The sequence below is a fragment of the Bactrocera tryoni genome, chromosome 1 (genome assembly GCF_016617805.1).
Source record: "Bactrocera tryoni isolate S06 chromosome 1, CSIRO_BtryS06_freeze2, whole genome shotgun sequence".
NCBI classification, from domain to species: Eukaryota; Metazoa; Arthropoda; class Insecta; order Diptera; family Tephritidae; genus Bactrocera; species Bactrocera tryoni.
In genome coordinates this window covers 84,756,861-84,768,822 of record NC_052499.1, presented here as the reverse complement: position 1 = coordinate 84,768,822, position 11,962 = coordinate 84,756,861, and the positions used below count along the sequence as shown (strand labels likewise).

The 11,962-nt window shown below is 34.5% G+C and overlaps 1 protein-coding gene across 14 annotated transcripts in view; it reads right to left on the bottom strand.

Annotated features, from left to right (window-relative positions):
- Positions 1-287: 287 nt before the first annotated feature.
- Positions 288-11,962, bottom strand: part of LOC120771936 (RNA-binding protein Nova-1) — an 88,171-nt gene continuing 76,496 nt past the window's right edge. For 12 of the 14 annotated variants that reach the window (XM_040100328.1, XM_040100319.1, XM_040100341.1 and 9 more), the window contains 5 exons: positions 8,173-8,232; positions 6,545-6,688; positions 5,836-6,476; positions 5,206-5,773; positions 288-1,374 (listed from right to left, as the gene is read on the bottom strand). In XM_040100328.1, coding sequence (XP_039956262.1) covers positions 1,154-1,374; positions 5,206-5,773; positions 5,836-6,476; positions 6,545-6,688; positions 8,173-8,232 — 1,634 coding nt within the window. In that variant the 3' untranslated portion in view covers positions 288-1,153. The remainder of the gene's footprint in view (positions 1,375-5,205; positions 5,774-5,835; positions 6,477-6,544; positions 6,689-8,172; positions 8,233-11,962) is intronic. The other 2 variants (XM_040100349.1, XM_040100300.1) reach the window with 1 other exon arrangement.

Below are 11,962 nucleotides of genomic sequence, written 5' to 3'. Positions count from 1 at the left end.
AAAATTTATTTACTTATTACTTTTATATTTTAATTCTAACAAACGCAATTTATTCTGAAAAAATTTCGATTTTAACTACAGGAGCGGAATTTCGTTTAAATTTAAATTTCTATATATTTTCAGCGCAAACAATTTGTGTCTTTTATTTCTCTAACTTTTTACAATTTAGCTATGTATGTAAGTGAAAAACGTATTTATATTTGTATTTGTATGTGTCTGCTCAGGTGTTTGGCTTGCCTGCACTTTGCTTCTCGCTTGCGCTAACTTAATTGCTTTTAGCTTAACTATTTTGCTGCAAGTAAATATTTCGCACTTTTCCAACTACAATTAACGAAGTTAACATTACTTAACAGTGTACGTTTGGTTTTGTTTTTGTTTTGCTGTTACTTTGTTCTTTTTTGCTTTTAATTAGTTAAATTTTCGCTATTAAAAATTATAATAAAACTCAGCCTAATTATTTGCTACACTATATGTATGTATGTATGTTTGTCTCGCTCTGGCTGCATTATGTAATTACTTCAGTTGCTCTTTTTGTTTTTGTTTTGCTTGTTATTGTTCTCTGCGTGCTGAGCGCGCGCTTGGTTTCGTATGTGGTATATAAATTGTTCCTAAATTTCTTGCTTTAAAATCTCTACTTTCATATGATACAATGTACGCAGCGCGCTTCTCTCTTCGCCTCTCATTTACAATGCTCTCTTTTTGTATTTTGCTATTTATTTTAAAATTTATTTGCGTTTTGTTGCTTTTGCACGCTGCCATCATTCGTGCTTTTGACGGCACATATTTTTGTGTTTTCAAAACTTTCATCTAAATTTGTGATGTGAAATTTTAAACTTTATGAATTTTCAACTTTTCAAATTTAACTATTTTTCGCCTCTGCTCTTTTCGTCTTCAGCATTTTAATTAATATTTGCTATTTACATATTTTATAATTTTATAACTTTTCGTTTTAATTTTAATTTTAAGGTTATGGTTGTTGTTGTTTTTCTCTCTTCTGTATGCATTATTATTATAGGTTTTTTGTTTTTCTTTTTAATGTCTCTTAAAATATGTTCTTTCGGTTATATTTTATGTTGTTGTTTTTTCAGTTATTATTATTATGTTTTTTGTTGTTTTATTTTGTAATTTTTATTTAGTGTAAATGGTTTTCGCTTTAATTCACAACAGTGGTTAATGGAATTTGTCGCGCTCTCTTCGTCTCCTCGTCGGTGATTTTCTGTTCAATTAAATATTGCGCTTTGGCAATGGCATTCGGCTGACCAGTTATTGTTACAATTCGATTTCTAGTGCCCGGTGCGAATATGCCCTTTTTTGAAATTTGCACATTTGCGCCAGAAACATGTTGGATTTCAACTAAACTACGACCATTTGGACCTGTAATTTTAATGTTCCATTATAATTGATTTTTATACACATTGGCATATACAAGTACATTGTCACTATATAGTATAGATACATAGAAAATATGTATGTATTGTTGTTGTTGTAGTAGTATACATAAGAGGGATAATTACATACATATAAGGTACAGTTGCTCAACTCAAAAATCATAAGTGTTACGTTAGGGTGTGGTTAAAATTGATTTGCAACTAAACAGCAGTAAGTAACAGTTAATAAAATCTGACAATATACATATGTACGAATGTATAGTATAAAAGTAAATATTTAAAATAAAATAAAAACGAAATTTTTGAGGTTAAGAAACTACTAAGTCGTCTACAAATAGCATAAATTCAAACAGTGTGGTTTCCATAACAATATGCTAAGCTAGAATAAATTTACATATTAGTAAGGCATAATTTTAAGTAAGAAATTATTTTCGTGTTAGCCAAAATAATTAGCTTAGAACTATTATAGGCATATTTAGCTGCGTATAAATGTTGCTGTTCGCCAAAATTAACTTGTGCACTTTTTTATTTTATTGTAATTATAAAGATTAATTAGTATATGTATGTATGTACTTGTCTATGTACAACGCAAATGAAAAAAAGAACTGACGAATTAAGAAATTGTATATTATGAGGTATTTACGCTGCTAGGCACTCATATTCACCACGATGTTAGTGGTTTCTATAACTTTGCGTGTTGGAAATTTCAGCTGTGAAAGCTTACTGCTTACACTTATGAAAGCATAAGTAATTGTTTTAGCAAAGAAAATGAAAGAAAAAGCTTTTTTGCAATGGCTGCCGAAAGTGAAAGCTCTTTAAAAGCTTTCAATTTAGCCAACTCGGCTTACACTAATGAAAGCGTAAGTAATTGTTATGGCAAAGAAAGTTAAAGCAAAGCTTCGTTGCAATTGATACCAAAAGTGAAAGCTCCTTAAAAGCTCTCTACATCAATTAAACACAAAACTATTGACTGCAGTTTTTTTTGACGTTGAGCTTATGACGGTAAAAAATGTGAATATTACTTTTTCTATACCTCCAATTATTTACCAATTCAAAGGATATTTTGGAGAGAATATTTCTCTCAGAGAATTGGTATTCTCAGTGTTTAAAAAGTAGGTTTATTAAAAAGTAAATTTTTTTCTATAAACTTTAAGGACAAATTTTTTCTCTCCGAGCAAAGCTTTCACTTGCTTTCAGCGTTATAAGTTTTGCAGCTGTCTTGTGTTCAAACGTGGAGTTTTGCATGAAGAAACTAAAATTAATCTAATATATCTAACCTTACCAACAATAGGTACATAACCAAGAGTTAATTGAAAAGTGAAAATTTTATATGATTTACAAAAAAATAAATTTAGCACTTGTAACCGCGGCGCTCAAAACTGCTTTACGAACAAATTATCACACGAAATATATGGTATATACGAACAAACACCAATTTGGTGTGTGATCACTCCATTCAGTTTGGTAGCGAGAGCGCTGCGCGGTTGATGCATTTGTAAGGCACTTTACTATATATTAAATCCTACAAGTATTTGTGATATTATATGTAAATAAATGTTTGTATGTATGTATAACAAAAAGCCAAACCCTTCATAACAACAAATATACCTACGTCTATATAAGCTTCTATAAAATATGAATTTTTATATGATTTTTTTTGTGTTTAAAAAAAAGCGAAAAAAAAAAAACAAAAGAAAACGACTTTTAACTTATGTCTTTCTATGTCACTTATAATATAATATACCATATACATATGTAAATAAGATATGTGCATACACGTTATGTGTGAGTATGCTTGTGTAGTTGGAGTTCGGTGTATGTACACATGGAGTGCGTGCGGTTTGTGGCACTAATCACTAGATAAAGTCCCGTACATGTACGCTACGAGGATAATTGGTTGCACAGTCAATATGACGCACTCTGTCATTTATGCTAGAATGTCTGCGCTAGTGCTAGTAAGCCGGGAATGTCGAGGTGCAGGTGATTAACAAAATAGGACTAACAAAAGCGTAAAGCTACGCTGGTCAATGCAAGGAATGCCTTTATAATGTATGCAGATTGATATGTATGTGTGTGTGTGTGTGTTGGTGTAAGAAAGTCTTGTGAAAGCTCTAGACAAAAAGTTTAGCCTGTAGTGGGATGGTACATCAGCTGGAGTGAAATAGCAGTGATTTTAGCGGTATTTACGCGTAAATTAATGAAAGTGTAAAGATTGCAGCTGAAAAGCTTTGTTATGAGAAGAAGTCTGGAACGCTCAGTTATGAGCTAGCTGAAACTTGATATCAGCTGTGGTTTACAGATTGATTTTGGAGAGGTATTGAATGAATTGAGCACAAAGCTGCATAAAAGTATTTACCGCCATTGTGTGGCTGAGGGCACAATAGCTCTAAGTTCGCGGTGCATCCTCAGCTATTTATCTTATGGCTGACTTTATGTGCGTGTAATTTGTAAGCGCGCTTGTATTATATGATTCGTGTAAGAGGTGCGCAATGTGCTGGCGTATACGAAATCACAGTTACATCGTTCACATATGTATTTATATGTATGTATGTACTATCATGCATCTTTGATTCAGCAGGTGGGTGCGCATGTTCACTTAAGACTCTCGTTGGGTGAGCTTGTCTGCTTATGTATTGGGTATGTGGTTTGCTTGAGATTTTTTGCTTTGAGAATTTTCAGTTTGTGATAAGCGAAGGAAAGCAAATGTTTGCGGCAAGAACTTGACTAGATAATACAAACAAAACATAGAGTATCTCAAAAACAAAATTCAAATGTTTTTCTATTAAAAAAATATGTGTGTATGTGTTTTTAAACACTACAGACGTTGGAATGTACGTAGGTATGTATAACAGCACGCTCATATTGACATTTATGGAGAATGGAATTTGAAAAGTATATATGTATGTATGTACATAGCGGCAAAATTAGGTGTTTGAAATTTTTGAAGAAAGTATAGCTCTTTAATAGATGTAATGATTACAATAAAATGAAAATGATTTTAATTATGTGCGTATACACTCGACGATGAATAAAGTACGCAGTGGACTTCGTACATTTGCTGCAGTGGCGCTCAAACTTTCACTACATTCCAGTCTTAGCAAGGCTCTGAGTAAAGTAGTGGAAATTTAAAAAAATTTTGGCGGAAGATATATTTTCAAATTGAAAAGCAATAGTTATGGGCATAGTCATTCAAAAAAATTAACGTTTTGTTTCTTAGAAATACATTAATAGCGCCCTTGCCATACGAAGTCCACTGCAGATGACTGTTTTAATTAACACTTTTTCTATGGCAATAAAATATTACTCGTACAAAACTAAAATATCATAAAACCTTTCGATGTTTTGCAATCGAAAATTAGGTGGAGTATAATTGTACCGCAACACGTATTAACCAAGCAGTACATATCAAACTTAAAGGTGTGATATTCAACTAAACATATAAGTAAGCTTCGGCGCACGCGGCAAACTACGTATGCTTGTGTTGGTTAGGATATAGTTACGCAACATATATGCAACTATGCAACTATGCAACAATAAATAATTGAAATAATACAACGTTTAAACTGTTAGCAGATGTGTTAAGCTATTTTTGAAAATTACTCCAATGCGCTTAATATTTGAGCAGCATAGTTTTAGGCGCAACATTAATTAGGCAAACGGTTTTTGGCGCTCGCACAAATTATAAGTGTGGGAACATTGAACATTCTAACTGTGTCTGTGAGTAGCATTTAGGCTTCGTATGGTTTTCGCGTGATTTCACCGACTATGTTTTGGTTTTGGGGTTGTTTTTAGTAGGGATAATAAAAGCGTGGCCCACCTAAGATAGCGCCAACAATCACTTCTGGAATTTCAACATTTTTGGTATCCTTAGCACCCAGATCGCCCGGTGTGGGACTCTTGCTCAAGCCGCTAAGCGTATGCGTTGCGGCGCTGAGGCTCTGCGCCGTTGTGCACGTAGTACCGGTGGCCGCAGTCAAGCCGAAACTATTGTTGTTCAGCGATACCGGTGTGGTGGCCTGTGCCGCTGTGGCTGATGTGCTCAAATGACGGAACGGGTCGAATTGCGCGGCGGCGGCCGCTTCCAGGTGCGACTGTGTCGGACGGCTGGCAGCTGCTGCAGCAGCAGCAGCCGCTGCCGCTGTATACTGTTCCAAATTAACTTGACCCACAGCACCGAAAACATTACTGGCAGTAGCTGCTGAAGCGGCGGCAGCTGTCTGCTGATCCAACGTCGTAACACCCAGAAAACTGCCGAGTGTGGTGGTGCCATTGGCATGCGGTACACCGACACCCATGCCCAAAACGCCATATTTGGCGAGTACGCCAAGTGCGGCGCACACTTCGTTGGTGGCGGTTTCTGAGTAGCCGGAGCCGCGTAGAGCAACCTAAAAGGTAAATGTTAAGATTAAAAGATTCAACCTAAAAACAAGCGTCAGCAGGCAAGTACCTTGATGTGTTCAAGCAATTGTGTGGCCACCGCCAAGTTCGGAGCTGGGTTGGGTGAACTCAGGTTCAGCGATAGATTGATGCCGGTGCCGTTTATTAAAAGACCCGCAGCTGTAGCTGCACCGCCAATATTCTGACCCAAAGTCGAGTTCAACGAAGCGGTACTCGTATTTATGGCATTCTGGTTGGTGGCATACGGTGAACCAGTTGGGTTGAAATTGGCAACTGGGCCACTAATATCGGCATATGAGACATTAAGGCATGTACCGGATTGTGGATCCTCAACAATCTTGGACAGTATCATCTTGCAGGCGGCTTTATTGTTCTCCTTATCGCCAATAATGGTAATGCAACGTTCCTGCAACGATATATCCTTGGGTTTCTGTGAAATCTGCACATACGAGCCGCTCTCCTCCTTGATCTGCTTGATGAAAGCACCACCCTTGCCGATGATCATACCAGCCGTTGAATTGGGCACCAAAATTTTCACCTGCTTATCACGATCCTGATTCTGTTTGGAGTCAGTGTCAATTATCTTAGTGGTAAGATCGGGCTTCTCACGTATTTTATCCATAATAAAGTCCATAACCGACATAATGCCATCCACGGAGCCGGTAATGAGGCAAACGCGCTCCGTAGTACCTACACGCACAAAGAGAAAGAAAGCGTTGGTATTGTGTTCAAGTGCAATTGAGAGACAAGCTTATTACCTGGATAGAAGTCGTGCGACTTGGACATCTTAACTCTAGCACCGGAGTCTTTCTGCAAAGAGGCGATGGTCTCGCCGCCCTTGCCTATGATGGCACCGGAGGCCACGGCAGGCACTAGGATCTTCATGTGGTAGGAAGAGTCGCCTGCGCGCGCGAACGTGTGCGTGAAACGAGACAAAGCGTTACGTAGAAAGAGAAGGAAAAAAAGCACCGTGTTGCATTAATAAAATATTTGAGCAGACAGTGTTGGTTGTGTAATTTGCCTTTTGCAAAATTATTAATATTTGTTTTTACATAACCGCCACGAAATACACTTTGCGCGTGTACTTCGGCTTTGGTTGCAGGCATTACATACATAAGTACATATAAGCAGTTTACTTTTGAAACACATAAGTATCTATATATTGTATATATATAGATATGTAGTTATATATAAATATATTTAATTAATAAATCGTTACATACACAGAAGAGGATTTAAAATTAAAAATAATAACAGTTGCGCTCTCTTTCACTTCAAATGAGTAATTAGATGATTTGTTTTTGCTTATTTGCCGAGCTGTGCCGAAATGGGGCGACAAATGAGTTGGTGGCTGCACGCAGTTTATGGCCTTTGTGCTGCATCAAAATGGCATGAGGAGAATCGAAATGAAATGGCGAGCGAATGACCACATGAGCATCGACGAGAAACGCTGAGAATGCGCAATGATAATGAGATGCTTGACAAATGATGTGAGAATGAATGATTTTCACCAATTGTTATTAATTTGTTATTGTTGTAGTGGTAAATACAAGGAAAGCTGTTATTAGTGCCGCAGTAAAAATTATTTATTCTACGTTTTTATTGAAGACTGGAAAGGGATTTGTCAGAGCCAATCAGCTATCTGTTTAAAATATGTATACTTAACTCTGGGGATATGAAAATCATTAGGCAGAAATCGTGGGCTATGAAAAGCCTCAAAGTAGCTTAGCTACTCGTAAACATAGCATGAGAAATAATGGAATTGTACTGTCGTTATTTATATGGAAATTGGTGCCACCGAAAACACGGCTAAGCTTTAATTCCTCCCATTATGCTTTAGAGATTATGTGAAAATATTAAATTCCTTTACAGTAATAAAAAAATATACGCTATTTTCAGTTAATTTCCAAGGCTTAGTGGCTCTGCTAAGCATATTCAAGAGAAATGAGTCCTAACCTCGAAAAATAGTTATGAACTTGCGAAAATTCTTAGGACTGTTGAATACACTATTTTTAGTAGACTTTTATTATTTTTTATTTACAGCTATTTAATGCCTATTGCAGTTTAATTGCGCCTGCATTGCAATGATGAATTACGCAACGCAGAAGTATCGAGATCGTGAAAGGAGTATTTATACAAAAAAATAATACAAGATTAATTTGGGTAAATAAGAGCATAAAAGGCAAAAGAAAAGTGTAAACAATTTTTGTAGGTAAAAAAGGCGAAAGCTCCAATAAACGGCATATTAAAAACGGTTCGTGTTAAATCAAAATCAAAGCATTAATTGTTTTTATTTTTGTTTTTGTTTTTCAATTTCAAATTCAAAATTTTGTAGGCAGATGAAAGTCGGTTGTAATGGTAGTTAATGAATAATGAAAAAGCTTACCATGAGAGAAATTGTTATTATTTTCAATTTCAACCTCAATTCCCGAACAAACTGACTCACCTGTAACGAGAAGAAATGAAAAAAATATATATAATTATTTATTGTAAATTTTTAAAAATTAAATGTTAAGCAATAAATTCATATATTTATAATTGTTAAGCGTATAAAAAGAGTAAAAGTCAACAGTAAACTTATTTGGACAAAACTTGAGAGCAAATGCCGCTGATGCTATGCGGCAGTCGCTGTCTTTACTATTGACATGAAGTTGGTTTTCAAAAAATTTCATACACACATTTCACACAGGTGAATTTGATGATTTAAAGATTTATGAAAATCACGCGAATAGTTTTATACTTGTAGGAACTTCTATTGAAATAACTAACAAAGATATTGGTAGTCGAAAAAGTCTTTTCGTATTTTGCCAAAAAATGTCGTTGCAGCCGTATAGCTCCAGTGCTACCAATCACATTGTGTTATACCATATAATTTTGGAAAGGTGAGATTTTAAACTTCTGTTAGCCAGAAAATAAATTAAATTTGAGAAATTTGAAAAAAAAGTTACAGCTGTTCAAAAATAAGTAAAAATAATGAAGAAATTCGCTATATTTTGAAATTTTTTTATAAAAATGAGAAGAATGCCACGCAAGCCACCAATGAAATTTGTGAAGTTTACGGAGACAATGCTGCAGCAGTTCGTGTATCACAACAGTGGTTCGCTCGCTTCCGTTCTGGAAATTTCGAAATTTTAAGTTATACTGATGGAATAATGTCTCTAGCGGAAAAATTCCAAAAAATGGTCGAACAATAAAAATATAAAAAGATAAGTTGAAGTTTGATTAGAAATACGAAAAGTCTTTTTCGACTACTCAATATAAATGTTTCTGTTTTCATTTTATATATCTCTTTACACTTTACACCTAGATATGTATATAGTTTTCAAATAAAAATTACTTTGCTTCAATATTTAAAGCAAATGATATAAAATTAATAGTCTTTTAGCGTTTATGTTTCAGTACAAAAGGAGCTTAGTGTAAGAAAAGTGGAAAAGTCAGGTGTTTTAACCTCTCACTTTCACTTTCACTTGCAAATCAAACTTGCAACGCTTTCAAAAATGTGTGTGTTTGAATGTAAACTTGTGCAACTGCAACACACACGCGTATACGTTTCCTTAGCTGAAAATCAGAGGCAATCGCAACTTCTAATGTTGTTTTCTGAAGCAAAGGAAATTTTGATAAATATTTTATATTTACAAAGGACGACCTTTTTGATGACCTCAAAATCAGAATTTTCTGTAGTTTTTTAATCACACACACAATCATACGAGCAACACATACAAAGTTAACGCTAGCAGACTCCTAGCCATAGTTTATCATATACTTGTAAGTAGATGTGTGTATATACATAATTAGGTCACGACTCTGCACAGCGTTCAGGTCAGCGGGTCGCAAAAGCGATAGAGCAATGAGACAGTGTGACAGTGTGACACCGAAATTTTGAGGTTTGTTATTGGGTTCAAATGTGTTAGCAGTTATGTTGGAAATGCTATATACTTTCTAAGTCTCACGTAGGAAAGGTTTGAAAATTAATAAATAAAAAGGTGTTAAGAAGGGTCTCAAAATAATAATAAAAATGTTTGTACCACTTTTCTTGCTTTATTATTATTGCTTTCATATTTTTCTATATACTTTTTTTTTCCTTCTTTTTTGTTTCTTGCCGGCGCAATAACATTTCGAAACTTTTCTTTATATTTCCCTCTCGGCCTTGCTGCCTTGCAGCATTTCCATTTTTGTTTCATTTCTTACTTGTTCACATTGCATTTCTAATTTAGTCGCCATCCCGTGCTCTTTCGGCTTCTGCATTTCGTACGTGCCTTTGCATATGTGTTTGCGTGCCCTTCAGAATTTTATATTTGTGTCTAAGTACACCTCTATATTCTCTTTTTACTTTTACTTTTTGATTTGCGTTTCCTTTTGCTTTTGTTGTTGTTTACTTGCGCTACATCGTTAGTTTTTAATTAGATACAAGTTGCGAACTGAAACCATTTTCACACACAGCCCACATACACACTCGTACATTCGTGTTCAAATGCGACAGAGCCGAGCGAGGACAAAATGACATTGCACAGATACCCAAAGACCCAAATAGCAGAAGTGTCGAGTGTGCTCCAAATAAATGTAGGAGCAGGCCTAAGAATTGTAAACACGCTTACATATCTACTTATATATGCACGTAGAGGTTTATAAATATGTAAATGATTATGTAAAAAATACGAGAAAAGCCTTCTAGCAAGCGCGCAGAGAAGTGCGATAAAAAAATTGCTAACGCAGACACCAATAATAAATGTATGTACATATGAATGTTTATATAAATACATATGTACACACCTTAATAATAAACACTAAACAAGTAGTATTGCATATGGTGCACAGTTATAGCCGGTAATTCAATTAGAGAAGAGCAATTTCTCGAAAAATGTTTGTTTAAAAACTTAAAGTTTTTGAACTAAGCAGGAAAACATAAATTTAGTTCGAGACATTTTGACTGTAAAATAAGCAGATGTTTGCCACGACTCTTGTAAGAATTTGTGGCATGTCAATTAGCATGAGCATTGCAAATTTTTATTTTAATTTTTTAATTTTTAATTTTTCAGTAAATTATAATAATCAGAGAGACGAAATATGCACCTTGCATTTGCGATTTTGACATGCTCTGACAGTTGACATCTCAGTTGATCTTAGCTGACAGCTGACAGCTGATTTGCTTGACTATTTTTAGTCGCTTTAATCAGCAGAATGGCTTGCGAGCGGTATGAAGGTGATAAATATATGAAATTTATATTCAAAAACAGTATTTTTGGGTTAAAAGTAATTATTTTTCTATATACATATATAATAATTAAATACATTATTAGGTACTGAATGCAGCTTGTATGCACGAATTCTGCACTGGAAAATTTTATTTCTAGCTAATATTTGGTTGAAAGCAAATTATAAGCACGTAATTCACGGTCTGTGGCAATATTATTGGATGCAATTACTTATCAATGCAATTTCGCAAGATTCACAATATAAAGACTTATTGCGATTCTTGCAAAATTGAGTATAAATTGAGAGTTTGAGTGTTCTAGTTCTAGTGCGTCGGTAGACAGCTACTTTACCTCTCTCTCTCTAATTAAGCAAGACAAAGGACTGACTCATAACCTCCTCACGAGTGTATTACCAAGTATTGTAAATAAGACTTTTCCACGCAACCCTGACTCAGTGTCACTCACTTTCTTTTGATAATTGTCAAACCCTGTTATAAAATTGAACAACTTCATTAAGCGCAACAAATATTATCAATTATATTAAATACAATCTGAGAACATAATTAATTTTTAAACTAATTTATTTTACCTTCAGATTATGTTAATTTGTTAATATCAGCGACATAAAAAATTAATGAAATATTTCATAATGTTTCTGTGTACAAATAAATGTAGAGGACCTGTTGTTGGTGTTGTAGGCATACACTTTACTTCTTTTAAATATGTTCTCATTAAAAAAATCACAAAAGCATATAAACATATATATTTATATATGTATATAGTGATCTATGCAGGCACGTGCACGTTGACACAGTTGTTCCAAAAATACATTTTTCGTTCACGCAAAGCTAAAATCCTAAATAGAAATGTTTAAGGCACTCAACATATGTATTTTTAATATATTTTAGCGAATGTAAATACACATATTGAAAGAATGATTAATACATTTTACGCCGCCAGAAATGTAATTTCAAAAATTCTTCT